At 35.7% G+C, this 23,255-nt stretch overlaps 1 protein-coding gene across 1 annotated transcript; it reads left to right on the forward strand.

Moving 5' to 3' along the window:
- Positions 1-1,996: 1,996 nt before the first annotated feature.
- On the forward strand, positions 1,997-22,822 carry LOC127968098 (dysbindin). Its single transcript, XM_052568994.1, has 4 exons — positions 1,997-2,284; positions 17,571-17,720; positions 18,326-18,469; positions 20,909-22,822. The coding sequence occupies exons 1-4, from the start codon at positions 2,242-2,244 to the stop codon at positions 21,169-21,171; spliced, it is 600 nt and encodes a 199-aa protein (XP_052424954.1). The 5' UTR covers positions 1,997-2,241; the 3' UTR covers positions 21,172-22,822.
- The last annotated feature ends 433 nt before the right edge of the window (positions 22,823-23,255 follow it).

Raw genomic sequence — 23,255 nt, forward strand, 5'->3', positions numbered from 1 at the left:
AATTTGGACCCAAACAACAGTCAGTCGTGTTAATATTATCAGGGTAACCCGTCTGCACTTTTGCATTATTCTGCTTGCACTTGAAACGTTAGTGACATGCTGAGGCCACAAACACTGAAGTGAAGCCCACACACAGTCGCAAGGATTCTCTGTCTGAGTCATATGAGAGCTCTATGATACCGCACAGCCCTCCGAACACACACATTGCATGCATGTCAGTCTGGATTGTAAAGATAGATGTCTGTGTGTGACATTTAGAAAGAACTAATGCTGATACAATCATGTTTTCCACACATCCCACACACTCTTACAGCTGTGGTAAACTAGTCTTCAGACGCATCAGAAGCTCAGCTGCACTTTTGAGGCTGTGTATCTTCTGGGGACATTTGAAGAGCAGTTTCAGTACTAAACCGGAGAGAAACATTAACCTCAATTCTGATCCTCTCAGACTCACATGTACAATATTGTCACCAGTGGTTAGCGAATGTTTAGACAAAACAGTGTAAAACTGAATTGTTTTTGTGTTTTGGTTTGAATTTCGCTATTTCCTAAATGTGTATCTATTAGATGCTGCAGTTGTTACTTGAGTGATGCCACTGAATGTTTCAGCCATATTTTAGACATAAAGTTTGAATGTGGGTCTTCAGACAACACTTATACAAAGAGCAATTTTTAACTGTAAATGTACTACAATTAACAAGTGGCTCAATATTAAGTGTTGCATTTCACATCTAAAGTGTAAATATTTGTATAAAAGACAGCCTTCAAAATAAATAAATAAATACACACCATGATCTGACTGGTTTTGGTTAGTTGCCACTAGATGGCGCTTTGCATGTAATCTTAAAACTAGTGCACTGAAAAATCCCCTAAACCTAAAAAAAAAGTAAAATCTCTGTTGCGCTTACAAATCATGATCATATGCACTGTAGCTGAAAGTAGTCCAAATGCAATTTTCTGCTTTATACACACACACTCTCTCTCACACACACACACACACACACACTCTCTCTCTCTCTCTCTCTCTCTCTCACACACACACACACACACACACACATATATAACGGTAACCTTTTTTGCAGTTTCTGTCACTGATGGAGTTTAGGTTCCTTGCCACAGTTGCCTTTGGCTTGTTTAGTTGTGAATACAATTTCTGGCAATGTTGCTGACTTGATTGCACAGACACTATTTAAGGAGAACTGAACTGAGCTGGATGATTACAACACTGAATCAACAATGAACTAACTTTAACTGAAAAATGTACTGTTTTCTGTTGTCCTCTTGCATTATCAGCGCACGTATCCCCTGTTTAACACAATCAAGCTGTTTTGACACAATCTGTATTACATAAAGCGCTATAAAAACAAAGGTGACTTGACTTGAATTATAAACCCTTTGTTTAATTTGCAGCTCTCCACACTCTCAAAGAAATGCATTACATACTCCACAAGGGTACATATTCCATAACATATATAACAGCATTGAAACTGACATGTATATGTTATATATTGACTGCTATTTGTCTACTACCTAATGTCAAGAATTACAACACACACACACACACACACGCGCACGCATGCACACACACACACACACACACACACACACACATTCTCATAAACTCATAAACTCAAATAAAATCTCATAAACTTGAGAGTGGCCAGAGTGTTTCTGAGTTTGTTTTTCATAAAAGCTTTTCTTTTCTTTTTTTTAAATCAGGTTAACAATATTATCTATTCCCTAACCAGAAACCCTTTGCAAATCATTAGATTTAAATATAAACATTAAACAAGTTTATAGTTCATTTAAAAAGAGTAAGTGTTTAGTGGACATCACCTGATGTTACAGAAACATGGTTCTCCTTTCATGGAATGACATGTAAGAAAGAGCCAGAGCTGGCTTTAGTTTTCTTAGCACCTCCTCTGTGGTTACATAACCCCTCCCTCCTTTCTCTGTCTGATCCCATCTATAAATTCTACTGTCCTCCTCCTGCAAGGCTGGATTTGGTATGATCCACTTGCCCTAGACCTCAGGTCTGGGTCTGAGCAGAGAGATACGGCCACTGGCGCCGCTGCAGAGGACGTGCACGACTGAATCTACAGCCTAAAGCCTCACAGAGAAAGAGAAAGAGAGAGAGAGGGGGGAGATGAGCTGTACTAGAGTCCAGTCTTGCTCTGGGACGGCAGACTGACTGAAGCTGCTGGTAGTTTTACAGCTGTGCATCTCTGTCACTCTAGAGTCATGAGCTCAAAGGGGACGAACCTCCACAACAAACGTCTGCCATGTGAGTATTTCACCTTTAGTCCACTTATTTTATTCATCTTCTTAAACTTGGCTTCACAATAAGCATGACAGATGACCAGTCATTAAATAACAGAAGAGTCATTGTGTCCTCAAATAATATGTATTAGAAAGACTAGCTGTCACATTTTTACCCCAGTGAATATTTCTTGTATGTAGCAAACTGTACAATAGTACATATATATATTATATAGTATATATATATAAAGTTTAGTTATTTTATAAACCAACATACAAAATCACTGAAAAATCCTTGCTACTAAATACAGCCATTTTTGTTAACATTTATTCAAGCAAATATTCACATAATATACATATGAGAATGTAAGTCAAAACATATTTCTTGATATTTTCAATGGGGCATCGCCAATAAGACCATTAAATAGGCCTCCCTTATTTGTTCTCATCACTTCCTTCGCTGAATAAGGAAATATTATCTAAAATGGTCTGATTGGTGGCTCCGTTTTATTCTAGCCTATCATAGACTGCAGGGATTTCAAAGTCTTGCTTAGTTTTTTTTTAGTATTTAAAAAAAAAAATGTTATGTAGAATTTGTATTTCAGGTCATTTCAGTCATTATTTTGACCACACATTTAAAGAGCCAGATTGACTTGATGAACCTGCCAAAGCTTAGAGAGCAAAGACGTACTTGGTTCTAGATTTGTTGTGTGTACCCTGACTCAAATCCCTCTAAATGGGATTGTTTTCCTGCCATTTTTAGCAGATGGACTGTGGGTACAAGCCAAATTCCCACAGTCACTGGACACACACACACACACGCTTGGAGAGTGAGACTAGAAATTAGATTGTTCACTTGGGAATTTGCATCAATCTCTTTCAGTTTTGCTCTAATTATGAGTAAAATGTCCATGTCACAGAGAGATTTAGAGGTTCGCACCCCAGTTGTTTAAGATGGTGTGATTCAGGTTTTGTGGAATGACTCCACAGGAACTGTACTTGTCTAGGAATTTGCTAATTGTCTTGGCTTGTGTGACTAATGATTATGACAATGTTTCTGATTTGTCAAAAGGCCACATGGTAAAATATGGTGAAGAGAGATAGATAGATAGATAGATAGATAGTCTTATCATTATTAATATAATTTTAATATAATTTACATTGAATATCATCAGTTAATAATCTGATGTTATTCAATGTAAAAAGCATGCGGAAATCGATGTAGATGGCATAAAAATGGGAAGAAATTTCAATGAAGTTGCAAGGAATCATTTCAACTACTTACTTTTGGAGTATTTTTTTAATGACATCTGAGAAAAAGATAACATTCCTTTTAGTGGACAGCACAGACTGCTCTACTCCCTGTTTCATACTTTCCTTATGACTCATTATCAAGTCATTCATCTCGTGGACTCTATCAGAAATTCCTCTCAGTTTGCTCACACTGTTCTTTGTGGTACTTTACTGTGAATCTTAGTTTCTCTAAGCAGAACAGCTGAATTGGGAGTTGCCTTAAAATAAGCTGAAGTAAATGTGTCTAGGAGGTTAGCGTGTGTGAATGACTTCATTGTCAGATCGCTAGAGAGATTTGGGGTGCCTTCAGGGCTTTGTTTCCTTATTTCTAAATCTCACATACCCACACATTCCGCACACACAAAAACAACTCCCACTATTAATAATTCAGTTAGTTTAGGAAACCACACAGATGCGTGTAGATTTGACACATGGCATGACAGGGGATTTCTGTTTTATACAGTAACTATTTATGCTGCTGTTATATTATCAAACTTTCAGAAATACCCAAAAATAATATTTAGATACTTAAATGTGGTTAACTGTATTATTTGCACAATAGTAAGAAAATGAATAGGATGCCAGGCAGGACTGAAGCCAACAGCCAAAGTTAACAAATGGTTCTACTATGAAGATATTTTTTTCAATGTAACAATGTATTTCTACTTCTTTTTGTTTAAGAAGAACACACACACACACACACACACACACACACAGACACACACATATATATATAATATGTATTTACATTTACATTTTAATAGTTCATCTGTAAGTTAATTATTTACAATGTATTACTATGATTAAAGGAAACTGATTTAACACGTTTTTTTTTTTTTAAATGTAACTTAACAGTGGATATTTTATAAATGGGTATTTCTAATGGTTAGAGAGTTGGACTCTTAATCCAAAAGTGGCGGGTTTGAGTCTTGGGCCGTCAAGATTTGTAGGTTGGGGGAGTGAATGTACAGCGCTCTCTCTACCCTCAATACCATGACTGAGGTGCCCAAAACTCCCAACTTCTCCTCTGGTGCCGCAGCATAAATGGATGCTCATTGTGTGTGTGTTCACTGCTGTGTGTGTGTGTGTGTGTGTATGTGCGCACTTCAGATGGGTTGAATGCAGAGCATGAATTCTGAGTATGGGTCAGAGTCAAAACTAATGTAGTAGACCTTGCTAGCTGCAATATCAGCAAAAATGTTTTTACCGCAGCAAATTTAAGTGTTGTGCTAGGATCAAACACCAGCAAAACAATTCATCCAAGGTAATCCAAAAGAGAAAACCACAAGACAGGCAAAGGTCAGGCAAGGCAGTTGTCAATCGTAAAACTAGACAACAGAACAAATATGCTACAGGCTAACAATCTTCGGTGATGTGTTTGTGTGTGAGTGGAATCTTTGTAGTCCTCCTAATATGAGGCAGCTGTGAGCTAATGAGGTAATGAAATACAGGTGCTAGCAATGATGATGTGTGCAAATGAGTCCGGGCAAAGGCACTTTAATATTGTGTCCTTACCAACACAAGATGTCACATTTTTTTCATGTTTTTATTTGCAAAAAAATAAAAAAACATGTTAAGATAATTTACACACTGGAATTGCAGCATCTGTCATGAAATATGTTATTTTTAGTGTGTATGGAAACAATTGACATTTAAGGTTAATGTCTACATTTTACATGGCAAAGAGAAAACCATAAAATCCCCTAATTTGTATTTTATAATTTTTTTTGTATATTAGTATTTACAAAACTACACAAAATGTGAAAAAGCTTCTGAAATATATTACATTTTATAGAAATTAAAAAAGAAGAAATATATAATGAACGTTATTGTAATTGTATTGTAAATAAGGACGTTTTGTAAGAAGAATCTGAAAAAAAAAAACACAGATTAAAATCATAATGATGTCATGCAATTTGGTTGATCTTTTTTATTTCAGATTCTGATGGGTAATTCACAGGGTTTGAGTTTTTTTTTTTTTTTTAAGTCAATAGTTTTTGAGTCAAAAGTGCTCATAGTTGCAGAAACATCCTAATATGTTTTCTTCTGATGGGTTTTCACCATGGTACGGCTTCCATGGCATAATGAACCCAGATATTATAAATAATAATACTTGCTAAAGTCAGAGAGGCCTTTTTAAACCTTTTTTGCAACTGATGTGTGTATAGACCGGACAAAAAATGTTAATGCGAAAAGGGTAACCAGGATAAGGAAAACCTTACCAGACTGAAAGCATGATTACCGTCATGAATACAGATCAGTCAGTCAATGGATCTGTGTTAACCACTATTCCATGGCTCCAAGAGAATCATGTTGTCCCTCTAAGTTCAGCATGTAGTCTATTATCTGTTTGGAAGCATCTTTGGGTTCCTTTAACATCACTCTTGACATGATGTGAGCTAATGCTTCTGCCTGCAGTTTGATGGATGGCATTGTGAAAGCGCAGCAGGTCAGAGATCAGTAAAGCTAACAAACAGCGGCAGATGCAAATGACCTGACAGATCATGACATTGGTAGACATGACATCTTTTATAACAGACCTGTGACATCATCACATTGTGCTTGAGTCTTAGTGTTACATAACCGTGATGACCCAAGGAGTACATGGACATGATAACAGCCTTAGATCAGCTGTTTTCCTTGTAATGCATAGGTAGGCCTATAATAAGTTGCTTTGAATTTCATCAGTATTATTACTTGTTAAATAAACACATTCATTGTTATACATCCTGGATATGTGTACCCTATAGTAACCTATGGAGATTTGTGGCTATGTTTTTAGCACTGAGGCTAACATACATATGGAAGCATATTCCTTATACTTGCTAATACTTATAAATCTAAAGGTCTGTCTTATAGTGAGTTTACTATGTCTAATCGATGATCTTAAAACCCATTGAAGAAAACATTAAGAAGTGATCAAGCCTTTTAAGAAGATGCATTTAACCGCTCAACTCTTTTACGATTTCTTCGTAAAAAAAATTAAGCATTTTGGTGGAATGTATATTCAATGGAGGGACAGACTCTCTCAGGTATCATAAAAAACTTCAATTGTGTATGGAAGATGAAAAAATAAATCTTGTGGTTTTGGAATTACATGAAGGTATGTAAATGATAGAACTTTCATTTTTTTTGCCCAAAAGAAGTGGTAATGATAGCTGAATATCTCGTTCTTCATCCAATGCTCTCATTGCTTTTGGTTTGTGGGTTTGAAATCAAAATTTCTTTCAAAACCACCAGAATGGCTATTTTGACCCAAAGTTAACATACTTGTTGTCAAAAGTGGGTAAAACATTCGTCAATGGGAGAAACCAGCATCTGTTTTTTAAAGGGATAGTTCACTCATAAATGAAAATTCTGTCATTAATTGCTTACCCTCATGTAGTTCCAAATTATCTTAATTTGTGTCCCTAAGATGAGCGAAGGTCTTACGGGTTTGAAATGACATGATGTTGAGTTATTTATGAAAAAACTAGTTATTGAAATGATGATAGTGATAAGATAATTATTGGGTGAACTATCCCTTTAAGCTATGGGTTCTTAGTTAGTAAATCAGACTTTTGCTGTTTTAGTCCCTGAGGTTTAACATATGAACTTTTAACTCAATCATCTGGAAAGATCATTTCCCATGTCCTGTTTTCAAACTGTCCTCAGAGGGATGTGGTGGACTGTTTTAGGTTGTCCTTTGCTCTGTAATTGCTTCTTAAAGTCACCTCCTAGAAGAAAAATGTCAGTGTTTTGGGTGAGATGCCTGGAAGAGGTTGATGTGTGGTTTAGACATTCCTACTGTGGTAGGTAATTAAACAAACCTATGACTATTTATACAAACTGAATACATTCCTGTGAATGAGCGGCCAAGATCTGTTAAAATCAAGACCCACATGATGGTTTTACTTTTGTCTAAAAGGGCTGGGACTGTTGGCATGACTCTGATAGGGCCTGGATGGATGCGGTGCCTTTTCCGGTACCCTGCTGGATCATTATCCCAGTATGCTTTGGTGCGAGACCCACTGTGAGAAAGAAAGCTGGGGGTGGCGTGTGGTGGAAACAGAGCTTTGCCTTGTATGCAGGGAATGACAAATCCGCCTTTATCTGCATTGATCTAACACATCTTGCTCAGCCGTCCCAGTTATGAATGAACAACACAGTCTGAAAAAGGGGGATGGATGTGAGAAAGAGATGAGACTGAGAGAGGAAGAGAAAAATAGAGTGATCTCATCCTCATGTGGTTGTGTTTACTCGACTTATGAATGACCATACTGGGGTGCATTTCCCAAAAGCATTGTTGCTAACTAAGTTAGCAACTTTTTTGGTTGCAATACAATTTCCCATTGCCAACCAACTAAGATGCTAAAAGGTTAGCAACTATGCTATTGGGAATCGCACCCCTGGATGATTTTCTAACGTGATGGACACACTTTCTGTCACCTGATGGAGTTTTGCCACTGTTTTCTTTTTCTTGCTTGCTTAGCTAGGGCCCAAATGACACTTAATTTTCAGTAATTTATTAAAATGGCCCATTGACCAACACCATCAGATGATAAACTTGAAGGTAATGCATTAGGATGATGGTACTGTTGTCTTTTGTCGAGCTGACAAAAGATCAGGCAAGGCATCTAAATCGCATCTTGCAGCCTCAGCACTGGTGTTGAGGTATTGAACTGACTGAATCAACACTTGAATAATGAATAATGACATTGCTGCATTTTGCAAAACAACTGATTGATTAACTTCACACAGTTATTAATCTGAACTAAACCAAACACTGAACCGACTAATGGCACAGCAGAGTCTGAATATTTCCAGTTTAATCACTATGAAGTTGTTCTGACACAATGTGTATTGTGTAAAGTTCTGAAGAAATAAAGGTAACTTGACTTGACCTGACGTGCAACTCTACATGATGGTAAATGAAGAAAATCTGCACAATGGTTAACTAGCTTTTATTTGTAAAAAAATAAAAATAAAAATAAAAAAACTTGTTCCAGCTGCTGTATTTTTAAAATAAATGGTATAATTAAACAGTGCATATATTTTCCTGAGTAATTTTCCTGTTTTCTGTTTTGATCTTGTGTGTGTGTTGGATTTGTTTCAGATTGGTGTTTTTCCACGTCTTTGCATACTGCTCTACAGCAAATCTAACTCTATATGCACTGTGCTGTTCCCATAAGCTCCAGCCAATCATCAGTCAAAATAAGCTTTATATGGTGGCTAGGTTGTGCTGCCAGGGTCAGTGGTTGGTTAGGAACATTCCTAAATGGTTGCTAGGGTGTTCTAGGTCCCTAGGTCATGGGTCTCCAACCTTTTTGAAGGCTGGGACACACCAAGCAGACCTCAGAGAACTATGTTGATAACCATCTTCATTCTAAGTGGCTCATGTTGTTATGAAAATATTTGCATATTGTAATGCTTGGGAAAGATCACATGCCCACCTTCATTTACTTGCCTGTTTTCATCACTTTCACTCCCCTGTGTCTCTCTGCATCACTGTAGCCCCATTTTGGAGAATATAAGCTGAATGCAGGCAGCTTATGCTCCTCTTGTGCAGATGGACTTTCATACTTTTCTGGACCTTGACAGTGTACTTTACTTGGCAGTCTATGGAACAGACACAAGAGTATTTCTATGCAAGAGTTGCAAAAGTATTTCTATGGAGTCGCTAAAGTTTTGGAGTGTTTTTTTAATTTATTTTTTGCATGATGGTTTCTAATGCAAGGGTAGTTGAGCCTTGAAGGGCTTCCTTCCTGTACAGTTCAACTACAACCCTAAATTTAAGAGTAAATTTAATCAACATATTTAGGATTCCTGTAAATATTCCTGTAAATAACAGGCAGGCGTGTTAAAGCAGGGTTGCTACTGTCTGCAGGAAGGTAGCCCTCCGTGAGCAGGGGCCGGATGCCTCTATTATAGGGTGTACAGATGGTTGCTTTTCTCTGTGTTCTCTGTGTTTTTTAACGGGAAAGGTCAAAGACCCACAAACTCAAACTCATGAGAGTATTGTAAAAGTTGACAATTTCATATGAATTTATTCAGTTTAAATCTATGACAGTTTGCAAATTTGTTGGTGAAACATTACCATATAGGTCCACACCTGTAACCATAACCGTCAGAGGAGCCAGAGAAGATAAATTCCTTGTGAAAAAAGTATTCTATATTTTAATCAATTTGATCTTGCTGTCTAATTCAAATGCACAAATAAAAAACCTGTGCTTTAAATTAATAAAATAAGTGTACTTAAAGAGAAGCACTTTATGTTTTTCTTAAAAGCATACTTTGTAATGATGTTAAACATTTTACTTTAATGACATTTATTGTGCTTTAAAAGAGGTTTATTTTACATACTATCATACTAAAGCACATGTAAAGTACATTATTATAATTTTCCATGTAGTGCATTCTTTGATATGACATTTCTTTATATGCTAAACTGCAACTTCATCGTTACAAATGTGTAACTACAAATATATTTCAATACATGACAAGCAAATGGAAATTACGTATATTTTACTTTACCATAAATGCCTGTCAGTATGTTGCAGTACATATTAAAATGATGTACTAAAAACTGCACTCTTCAGTTCAACTGTTTGCATTTAATATACATTTAAAGTAATGTATATTTTCATAAAATTGTAAATAACATGTAGTTAAATGTCTTAAAAGTATATTAATTTAAAGTAAACTATTTCTGTAATACGTATTCTTTATACTTAAGTGTTCTTCTTTTTCACAAGGGTTGTTATGAGAGTGTGCTGGACCTGGACCCACATTCTAAGTCATCGCTTAGAAAAATAAGCTGCATGAGTTATCTTTTATGTCCATACAACAGTATTTGCATTAGCACACACCAAAAATAAAATTAAGAGTACATAAACTGAACAGTATGTAGTTATTGCTGCTTACGAATTGATATGTGACCCACAGGTCAGGAACACTCATGAGCTCAGCCAGTTCTGCCAGCTGAATAAACACTATGCCCACCACACTGGCATTTCGCTAAGTGCAACAGTGGGCAGCAACATTTTGTTTTCTAAGGACAATAGCTCAGTCAAATCAGATTTTCCCTGACTTGCTTCTTTCTCGATCATGTTAGAGAAGATGCGATTCGACTGGAAGGGAATGCCAGAGAATAAAACACACACTGTAGCTGCACCCCTGAGCAAAGCACTTAAATGGCATGCAGTGTTATTTCAAAAGAGCCAAGTCATCATTTTATTTTCATACACATGCACACATGCAAATATGCGCATGGCAGATGTCAAGGACAGAGCCATAGCACCGGAGTTATGCAATATACATTCATGGCAAGTCTGTCGCGTTTTAAGTAGCTCAACCTTCTCAACCTTTTATATAAACACTGTTTTTAAATATTAAACTTGGACAAGGTCATGGAAAAATGGAAGAGGAGATCCCTGCAGGGTTCAAAGAAGCTAGTTGAAGTTTACATATCGAATGCTTTGACAGTTGTGTGTAGAATGCCACTGTAGGTGAAGGAATTATTTAAGCCCTTCTACAATCTTGGTATGTCTCTGCAGGATTAAAGGAACGTGCTTCAATACAATGTTACATGAAATAATAATAATAAAAAGGTTTTCTAAATGTATGCATTTATTTGTTATAATCCTTAGAGCTTCATTTTTTTTTTTTTTTTTTGGTTTAAAGTTATCCAAAATCAATTATTTAGCAAGTACATAACCAATGAGTGTTCAAAACTGTGTCCTTACCTTAGTCTGAATCACAAAGGCAAGTCTGTAATACTGTTTTCTAGTATTTGAGTGTTTCAGTTTCTGAGTTTGCTGTCGTAGAAAGCTATATCAGGTGTGTGGATGCTGCAGGTAGTGGATCATTTATAGCCTCATCTAATGGTAACTGGAATAATTAAACCTATAATTTCAGAACAGATTCTAAGGAATATAATTTTTTTTTTTTTTGAGGTTTTGAGGTTGAGAACAATTTATTTTGATGAATTAGATATTAGACTGTATCTGCCTATAACCCTAATACACACTAAATACACATAGTCACGCTTGATGCTTAAATTAATAATTTGAGAACAAATAATAATATAATAATAACAATAACAATATATAATAATAATAATAATAACAATAAGAATTTTTTGTGATCAGAGCCAACTTTGCGATCGTTAGATTTAATCAACATTGATAGTGAGACAAAACTGTCGAACATGTTACGTACACGTTTAGATGACATTGTCTGTTGTAACATCTTATTTTTAAATATACTTTCAAGACGTAGTATCTAATTCAGAAGTACAGTGAATATCCACACCTGCAACTGTAGTTTTCAAACAGAAATAGCGACAAAAAGGCAAAACTTACAGACTGCAGATTTAAGTGGCAGTGACTTCCCACATGCATATGGACAAAAGTATCAAAAGTATTGGGACACCTGACCATTACACCAACCCTTTGAGCTTATGTGAGGTCAGGTACATATGTTGGATGAGAATCTCTGTTCCAGTTCATCCCAAAGGTGTTAAATGTGCTTTATAGGTGCATATTACTAATTCACTCTTTAAATAACAAAGAAAAAATATTGTGCCAGACTTTAGACGTTCGAGTTGGTCTTTGGTGCAGTCTATTTTCAGTTCCTCAAAATAGAAATGCACCAACAATGGACCTGAAAAAAACTATTTTTTAGACCTACATGGCCATGGTGCACAAATGGGCTCAATGCGTTTGCTATTTAAACAACAAGGCGCAGAACAGGAAAATGAGAACTGCATTGGACTGAAACTACCAAAAACACTTGCGCTGTGTATATTAGGGACCTAAGTCATGTGTCTCAGTACTTTTGTCCATAGTACACACACACACACACACTGGTATGCCTATCATTATAGGGGTGGGGGCGTACTGGTTTATATACTGTACAAACTGTGTTTTCAGTTCCCTTACCCTAGCCTACCCCTAACTAAAACTACAGGCATTTTTATATTTTCTAAAGAAACATAATTCTGTTTGATTCTCACAAGGTCAAAATTTACTAGTATTACTATCTTTGTGGGGACATTTGGCAGATAAAGTAGGAAATACCATGTACAAACACACAAAACACAAGAAAGATTTTCAAGCATTGGACAATCATATGGAACCATAACAATACTCTTACATGCATGCATGTTCCTAGATAATATCTACCTTCAACATACCTGTATGTATTTGTCTATAAAGTGTAATAAGTTTAAGAAGTCATAAAGTTTAAGACGTTTTTCATGTGGAAACATGAAAATACACAGTTTGTATTTTTATTTAATTTAGTTAATTTGCATAATACACAACGTGAGTTTCAGTCTTCGTAGCAGCAGTGCATTTGTCTGCTTGGGCAAGCCATTCCCAGACAGCTTTCTTTGTGTGTAAAATCACCAACATGTTAACAAACCTATGAAAACATGCAACAATAATGACGATTCATAGAAATATAGCATAAGCGCCAAAGCTCATTTGAATGCCTTCATAACTGGCACAGATTTGCAGACAATTATAGCTGTTTGACAAGTAAACAACTTTAAGATATGTCTCATATTCATTCCCAACAATTTTTATTATGTAAGCTTTATGTCACTCCTTAAATGACAAGAACATTTAATATTTAAACCAGTCCCCAAAATTTGATATTTATGCATTAGATATTTATTTTTTTGTATTTATGGATGACTTTAATATTTGATACGCTTGTTGAATTGATTCATTGAAACTGACAGTTTATGTTACATTATATGTTACAACAATCTCTGCTATCATTCCTGTAAATAAAAATAAATAAATAAATAAATAATCTAATTTAAGCACGTTACAAAAAGATAATTAAAATGATTACGTATAGCAGGTAAACCATCACAAATATGTGCTACTTTTTCAATATTTTGGCCACCTGCTTACACACACTGTGCTGAGTCACACAGCACTGTCAGATGGAAACATAAATGGACATCCAGCTCCCCCTTTGCCCTTTCTGGCTGTGTTGGTCAGCGAGTGCAGATCTGGTAAGTTATTCAGAGTGACAGCGCAGTGGCCCCTGGATGCCTCCCATCGTCCTCACCAGGCGAGAGAGAATAACCCCATCTAAACCTTGCACAACTTCCTTCTGTGGCAGTTTTCCTGTTGAATGTGATGACTCATGAATTCTTTAAACAGAAATGCAGTCCTCACAGTCTTACCCAGGCTCCCCAAAAGGTTTTGCTACACTAGGAAAAAAAAATAAGATTGTAAAGAGCTTCCACAGGTGCTGGTCATATAATTAGAATATCATCAAAAAGTTTATCTATTTCCCATAATTCTATTAAAAAAGTGAAACTTATATTATATGCATTCATTACAAAAACACCAATATATATTTTTAAATGTTTATTTCTTTTAATTTTGATGATTATAACTGACAACTAAGGAAAATCCCAAATCAGTATCTCAGAAAATTAGAATATAACTTAAGACCATTTTTTCTTAAGGATTTGTTCTTGGCCAACTGAAAAGTATGAACATGAAAAGTATTAGCATTTACAGCACTCAGCTTATAGCACTTAGTTGGGACTCCCTTTGCCTGAATTACTGCAGCAATGCGGCGTGGCATGGATTCGATCAGTCTGTGGCACTGCTCAGGTGTTATGAGAGTCCAGGTTGGTCTGATAGTGGCCTTCAGCTCTTCTGCATTGTTGGGTCTGGCATGTCACATCTTCCTCTTCACAATACCCCATTTTCTATGGACAGCAGCAGATGACATGGCATCCCAAACCATCAATGACTGTGGAAACTTTACAATGGACCTCAAGCAACATGGATTGTGTGCCTCTCCTCTATTCGTCCAGACTCTGGGAACCTGATTTCCAAAGGAAATGCAAAATTTACTTTCATCAGAGAACATAACTTTGGACCACTCAGCAGTAGTCCAGTCCTTTTTGAAGCGAGACGCTTCTGACGCTGTCTGTTGTTCAAGAGTGATTTGACACAAGGAATGCGAAGCTGAAACACATGTCTTGCATACGTCTGTGTGTAGTGGTTCTTGAAGCACTGACTCCAGCTGCAGTCCACTCTTTGTAAATCTCCACCACATTTTTGTATGGGTTTTGTTTCACAATCCTCTCCAGGGTGCTGTTATCCCTATTGCTTGTACACTTTTTTTCTACCACATCTTTTCCTTCCCTTCACCTCTCTATTAATGTGCTTTGACACAGAGCTCTGTGAACAGCAAGCCTCTTTTGCAATGACCTTTTGTGTCTTGCCCTCCTTGTGCAAGGTGTCAATGGTCATCTTTTGGACAACTGTGAAGTCAGCAGTCTTCCCCATGACTGTGTCACCTACAGAACTAGACTGAGAGACCATTTAAAGCCCTTTGCAGGTGTTTTGAGTTAATTAGCTGATTTGAGTGTGGCACCAGGTGTCTTCAATATTGAACCTTTTCACAATATTCTAATTTTCTGAGATACTGATTTGGGATTTTCTTTAGTTGTCAGTTATAATCATGAAAATTAAAAGAAATAAACATTTGAAATATATCAGTCTGTGTGTAATGATTTAATATAACATACAAGTTTCACTTTTTGAGTGGAATTAGTGAAATAAATTGACTTTTTGATGATATTCTAATTATATGACCAGCACCTGTATTTGTGATTCATTTATTTGTCAGTCTCTAAGAGGGGTAGTTCACCCAAAAATGTATCTTTCATCGTTCATCATTTAATCACCCTCATTGGATTAAAAAGAAAGAGACATTTTTTTTTATGTCTTTAAAAGTGTTACACAATAGAAAGAAATGCATACAGGTTTGGAGCGATGTGAGACATTTTCTCAAACATGGGTGTTGAATGATGTACACTGTCTATAACATAAACAAGAGTTGGCAGTTTGTTTTGGAAAGTTACTCATATTGGGTGAATGTACATTTTCCCACACCCTATATATATATATATATATGGTTAATAATCACTGTACTGAATGCCTGGTCTGTTTTAAAGTTGCACTGGTTCTTTAACCTTATAAAGCCCACTGTATCATATTTAATGCATAAAATTGTAAAGCCTCTAAATTATAAACATGATCAACACTTGTCCACACATTTTAGCAAATAAATGGTCTTTAATAAATCAAAAAATTTCCACTTTCATGTTGTACACCTGTCTTTTTGTTTTTGTGTGTTTGAAATTGTTACTTATTTTTATAAATTAAATGTAAGATTAGTGCATTAGAAGTCCGCTATACTGTTATAAACATTAATATCACAAGCTATCAGAAATACTTATTTCTTTTTGGCCATGCACTGTAAGTACCAGCACATGCATTATTTTTGCTCTGTTTAGGTCTCTAAATAAAACTTTTTTTTCTCTCCTTTAGTATGGCCTCTACATGATCTTATATCATTATGGTTGATGATAGCCTGATGAAGGGGTATCAATTATTATTTTATTTTTTTTATCAAGATTGTTAAAAAAAAAATCAGTGGTGCAGAAAATGCTGGGACAGTGTTCACACGTACCCCTTTGGATGACGGCCCTGTGCACATCTGATAGCAGCTGAAAATGCAACCAGCTCTGGCAGCACACAGCAGATAATCTTTACATTATTCCTATTTTAGACCAGGTTTAAAAGGCAGACCCAATTATTTCAGGCACAGTCTGTGCCTTCTAATTATGGCTGAATTGTGGGACACTGTCTCTGTGAGTCTGGATGTATTAATGACTTGTGAAAGGAAGAGAATGCCATTTTCTAACACGCTACACCCATGGTGCAAGCTTTAGGGGCTGTTATTTCAGTTGAGCTGATGTGTGCTCCTGTGTCACTTTTCAAGGACAGTGAAACACAAATGTTGGGCTGAACATGTCATACTGGCAACCCATAATTAGCTTGATGGTTGCTTGTGTGCACTGATTCTGTGTAATGAAAAAATACACAATTAATGCGGTCTATTATACTGCCTCTATTAAGTGATTATATTAATGTACTGCATCTGATGAAAGCTGAAAATGAAGTGCTTTGCTCAGAACTGGTTGTTCATGTTTTTATTGGTAGGTTCCTGGGGTCAGGGTGGCAGATGACTCATATTGTCTATTTGGAGATCCTTGTGCATGAGCTACCACGCATTGGGAGGTCTCTGTATATAGACCAATGACTAACATCTCTGTCAGCCTGCTTCCATGTTTTCAAATACATGTTTATCATCATAGCAGGGCATCTTACTGACTAGCGTTTCCATAAAGCAGTGGCAGTACCATGGTTTTAAGGTTTCAGTATGTGTAGCTACGTGACACAAAGTTAAATAAAAATAATAATAATAGGCCTACTGTGATATTAGAAATAAATTGATTTTAATGCAACTTCTTTTAGTGCATTTTAACCATGTTTTCCCTTTTGAAGATGTTAAAAGCACTCTGGGGACAAAGTTTTAGTGATTTTGTCACTGCAGATCCATAGCTAAGTCAGGAAAACACACAAATGTTTGTTTGGTATTTCTAGCTTGTCAAATGAAGCTTAAGCAAAGAAGGTTTATCAGCCCTGTGAGTAACAACCATACTGAACCAAAAGGTACAAGATAATATCTCCAACACATTCTCATTTATTCCACAAATGTTTCTTTATTTAGTACAGCATGTTCTCTTTCTAAACGTGTTACTTTCATCTTCTCTTTTCATTGGGCACTCCTATTTATGAAATGTACACCACTGAAGACGTTTAGTTAATTTAGAGAAAAAACAAAAACTTCGAACCGAAGGTCTAAATTTGATTTGCATTAAAAAAGATATGAGGTTATGGACATACGAATCGTGTCAAGGTTAGGGTAAGATACTAATGTAAGCAGACGCAAACTGAAAACAGCCAGTGAGTGTTGTGGTAACTTATGCCCCCTGCTGGCGGAATTATTATTATTGAATGTAACTTGTTCATTATTCTACTAGGACTAATTGTTGCATGAAAGTGTAAAAATGTATTTTGAACGAATATTCTGTAAACGGTGTTGATATAAACAGTATGTGAGGTGACTGTCTCTGTTGTTGCTGGTAGCTGAGACAGAGCATGCGCAGAGAGTCCCGGATGCAGATTCGACCCAGCAAATGAGGCTGAGAGAGAGACAACGATTCTTCGAGGAGGTGTTTCAACACGATGTCGATGTCTACCTTTCCTCTGCACACCTGCAGATAGATTATAAGAGACGTGAGTTTAAACACACACATACATGGACGACTCTTTTAATTTTTTTTTTTTTTTATAATTGTTATAATTATATATAGTATAATGTTATAACAATTTAACTGCGTTAAAATAAAAACAAAAAATGTCAGAATTTCTGTATTTTACTTAAAAAGTATTTTAAACTATTCTAAACTATCGATTAGTGCTGTCCAAAATACACGTTTATTATATAATATATGTGTGTACTGTGTATAATTATTTTGTGTATAGAAATACACATGCATGCATGTATATATTTTAGAAAAATTTGTTGTTTATATATTAAATATATTTATATATAATCTAAATCACACACACACACACAAATATTACAATATTACAAATATATATTGTATGTGTGTGTGTGTATTTGTATAATACATATAAATACACAGTACACTCATATATTGTGTAAACAAAAACTTTTATTTTGGATGTCATTCATTGTTTGACAGCACTACTATCGATACACACATATATGTTTACATGTATCTATGTACACATGCACAAGGTTATACATATCCAAGTACACCAAATTTACCTCTAACAACTGTCTTTGTATCTCATGTCTGACTCTCCTGTTGCAGCTCCCTTAGGAAGTATTTCATCAATGGAGGTGAATGTCGATATGCTAGAGCAGATGGACCTGATGGACATCTCTGACCAGGAGGCCTTGGATGTCTTCTTCAGTGCCAGCGGAGAGGAAGGTTCACTGGCATCCCCTCTTCCAGGTACAAACTCCAAACTAGTCTAAATAGCTGTCAACTGGCTCTATAAGTTGCTCGTTGGTGTTCTTGCTTGACTGAAGTATCACGTGGTTGGGGATAAGGATCCACTGTCTGAATCTCTTATGGTATTTGTAGGAGAACGTCATATAATTGCTGACAGTCTCCATTGCCTCATGTCACTTTGTTGTTGAAAATTGCCGGCAGTGGAAAAAATGTTCATTGTTTTCTAAAAGGTTTCCTGTAGAATGCAAAATACTTATTTTTCTATCCTCACCGAAAGCAAAGTACCGCTGGAAGTGTTAAAGTTGCTTACCAATTAGATCATATTTTTAGTATGTGGTGTGCAGACTGACCTGATCTCATGAAAAAATCTAAAAGTTAGCAATTTTGTATGATGATTCAAGTGTAGATAGTGATTTGCCTGATACACCTGGATACTATAGTCAAGCTGGCATGTTTTTTTTTTTTTTTTTTTTTTCAAAATGCAACGCTATCCCACAGCCAGTTTCATTGGTCAGCTCATTCATGAGGTCACCTGGCAAGAGGTTAACATTGTGCAGGAAATCAGTGCAGTTAATGACATGACCAGGGTTTGAAATGAACACCCACAAACCTGTCAAACGTGGGTGGAAACCCTATGATGGTAAAATATATCAACTCATTAGTCAGTTTGGTGGGTTATAAATGATGTACTCCAACATTAGAACAGGAGCCTCCAACATTAGAACAACAAAGCACAAAGAGTGTTACTCATTTGGATAAGATGTCCCATGTTTTAAAATTCATTTATTTATTTTTTTAATTAGAAAAACAAAGCACACTGACGAAAGCAGATAGTCAAAATAATCGTCTTTGTATCTGTTGCTTTGATTCGAATAAAATATTTAAAGAATGCAAACCAATCTCTGTAAAAAAAAAAATATATATATATATATAATTTTTACTGTATTCACGAACAACGACTGGCTGAAAGCTTTCAGTTCAATGATTCTGAATCAGATTTAATAATAAATATATTTAAATATAAATCTAAACTAGTAATTTCTGTTTATAATCTAGTTTATTAAAAATATTTTAATGCCAATTTGGCTGGTGAAGGTAATTACAAACCCTAGACATGATCAGTAAAATATTTAGAATTGTTTGCTGGGTGTGGTTTGTGTTTAACTGTTTTAGGGGATTAAGACACACACACACACACACACACACACACACACACACACACACACACACACACACGGGCGTGGGCCTACACCCACCGACCCACCCACCCGCACGCGCACACACACACACATACTTTTGTTTCTGTGAATTGCGGAGACTTTCCATACACTTCCAATACTTTTTATACTGACCAAATAATATTTTCTATCCCCAACCCAACCCTAACCATAACTATATACCTACCCCTTCTTTCCTCCTTTTCCCGCTTCTAAACTGCATTCTTACACATTTTTAGATCACATAATTGACCATTTTTTATATTTTTCCCCCTTGTGGGGACCGCAAGTTTTACTAGAAACAGGTTAACACACACACACACACACACACACACACAATAGTGCAAAGACCAAGGTTTGGTTTGGCTGGTTAAAATGTCCCTGTTAAACCCTGCTGGTATAGATTCATTAATAGCCATTTAAACGTCACTGTGCATTCTGAAGAATTTTTTTTACAGAACAGTAGATGTTTTTTTAGTCATGTCTGAGCGTTTAAACCTTTACATTTATTCATTTTGCTGATGCTTTTATCCAAAGCAACTTTTTGGGGAAATCCCCAAGCAATTCATATTAAAGAGCCGAACAGACACAGGAAGTGCTCGTAATACTAAGTTCTAGGCTTGTTCAAATAAGTACAAGTTAGAAAGGGAAGGAATAAATAAATAAAAATATATATATTTTTTTAATTTAGGATGAAGTCAAAAAGATGTCGCTTGAAAAAAATTAAAATAATAATAGCCTGGTTCCCTTTAGCAATGACATCAGATAATGAACTGCCATTGAGATGAACTATTACAGATGACTTGTAATTGTGTATTGACATGGGTTCCTTTAGAATCGGCTGTGAGGTGGGGTTTTGCGCTTAACTGGTTCAAAGAAAAAAAATTACGGCAGCAATTTAAACACTTTCAGTGTGAAAAAGGCTTGAAGGGTTTCACATAGACAAGTGGGATTTCTCAAGAGACCAATTTCAGTGTCGTCTGTCAAGTAGTAGGAACGTTTTCTCTGTGCTGTTGCATAAAATGACTTAGAGCACTTTAGCATTATCATTAAATAGAAAGTAAAAACCCTCTTATTGTTAAACATTTTTTATAGAAGTGTCATAAGAAGCAGTCACTCATTGAATGTTGAAGCCATGTAGCTCAGATCTTCTACACTTGTAGTTAAAATGCCACAGTGAACATTTTTGTCCAAGTAAATTAAACAGCCATTTCTTTTCCAGCTCTTGGCCACACTGATGTAAAAGAGGATGGACTGAGGAGAAATGACGTGTCCTTGAGGATTTCTGACCCTTGCGAGATCAAATCCCGTATGTTGTCCACTTCCTCCAGCTCCACCTGTGACAGTCAGGCCTCCAATGAGGACGGATCCAACACTCCTGTCGTCCAATCAGATGATGAAGACGTGCATGACGAAAGCCTGTTACGAACAGGAGCGGACACAGCCAACGATGCCACAAAAGAGCAGTCTGCTCTCTCAGTATAAACTGCCTTCTCATTAACTACTGACCATTTGGCAAGTGTAACATGACTAGTTTAAGACTGTTTCATGGGTGGGTTGACTGGTTTTAGCCATAAATCAATCTACAAGAGACCTTTATGAACACTTGTGAAATTTGACTGATTCAAGACCCCTATTACGTCACACTGGGAGTGTCACGCTTTGACAGACCTGCATTTTTTAATCGCCACTTGCGTCTTACCAACATTTTACTGTATCTTTTTGATTGGGAATATAGGTTTATAAATACACACATCACTAATACTTTGCAATGTTCTTTACAAAGACTGAAACTGCTCCGAAGAGAGACTAAATGCATCACCATTTTGAATTAAAGTGGTAAGTCATGGAAACATTTCCAAAAGAAAACAAAATATACAATGATTTTTTGCTTAAAGAAAATTAAGCTTTTACTGTACATCATTAAAAGGAAAGTTTACTCTAAAAATGAAAACTGTTATCATTTACTCACCCCTATGTGGTTTCAAACAAGACTTTCATTCATCTCACAAACTCAAATCTAGATATTTGTGAGGAAACCTAAGATATAAAAAGCCCATGCAACACTTTGAAGGTCCAAAAGGTCATAAAGGCATCATAAAACTACTGTATGAATTTATCAGCTTAATTCAGGTCACAATTGCTTTATATGGTAAAAAGATTTAATCAGATGACGTTTTATGATCAATGTGCATAGAGCACATCAAATATGGTAAACAAGGAAGTTGAGATCAAACAAATCACATTGGTTCTTGCTGGTCACATGCACATTTGCATATCTGAGTTTGTCATGTTTAATGTGATTAATGTATTTTTGTCAGCCATTATTTACATGCACGTTTTCATATAAAGTGCATGCACTTTGTGTTGTGAGAGATCAAATTAAAGTCTTATGGGTTTCAAAAGACATGAGAGAGAGTAGATGGAAAAAATAAATGTCATTTTTAGATTTTAGAGTTTTACTATTTAAGTTTTTTTCTTTGCATCTTTACATTATTTTACATTTTCTTTTTTAACTTAATGGCAATATTTATTAGATTATTAGATTTTTTAAACAGCATAGAGGGCAATACAACAAATGCTAGCTTGATGTAAATAAAATATTTAACTAATTTGTGAATTTTTATTACAGTATTGAGAATTTGAGAGAAATATGTTCTTAACTGTTATGAAAATTGTCACAATAAAAAAAAAAAAAAAAAAAAAACATGTTAGGGGTGTGATGTTGGGGAATTAAACCTGGGAGCACATAAGTTCTTTGACACGTCTTGACTTGTGAGCATTTGTACATCCCACCGTTTCACAGCACCAACAGACTTCATTTGCTTTAAGCTAAAACAAATCATTTATTTTGATTTGGGGTGAAATATTATCCACTCTTGGCAGGTTTTGTGATGTTGACCATAAAACTTGTTGTGTCAGGTTTGTTTTTTAAGAGCATCAGATCTATTTTCTTTTTCTTTCTTTCTTTCTTTCTTTCTTTCTTTCTTTCTTTCTTTCTTTCTTTCTTTCTTTCTTTCTTTCTTTCTTTCTTTCTTTCTTTCTTTCCACCATGTGTTGGGAATGTGTTCTCACTTCTGATGTCCACACAACCTTATGCTTTGCTTTCCAAATAAAGCCAAATGCCACCAAAGTGTATGGTTGAAAATTGAATTGTTTATTTCCAAAATATTTAAAAAAAAAAAAAAAAAAAAAAAGGTTTTCACATCACATTAATTATGAATCTGCATATTACTCCTTAGTAGTTTTCTGGGAGGCACAAAAAATAGCATTTTTGTTAAAAAGCAAAAACAAAAAAACAAGTTACTAGAATAGTAAGAAAGTTATTTTTCTTTGTGACTCTAATGACAGGAATGTAGTGCTGTGTCATTCAAGGAAATGCTATTCAAAGACGAACAAAAGAGAAAAAAGCTACAAATATTATTGAGCTGTCAAAATGGTTTTTTGAGAAGATATACTTGATTATATAAAGGGTTGGGCTTACACTTGAGATGATAAGAAGATTTCCATGTCAGTCAGCGAGACCCATGGAGGGCTAGGAGTGCCGCTTGTGAAGGATCCAATCAATC

The sequence above is a fragment of the Carassius gibelio genome, chromosome B11 (assembly GCF_023724105.1).
Source record: "Carassius gibelio isolate Cgi1373 ecotype wild population from Czech Republic chromosome B11, carGib1.2-hapl.c, whole genome shotgun sequence".
Classification (NCBI taxonomy): domain Eukaryota; kingdom Metazoa; phylum Chordata; class Actinopteri; order Cypriniformes; family Cyprinidae; genus Carassius; species Carassius gibelio.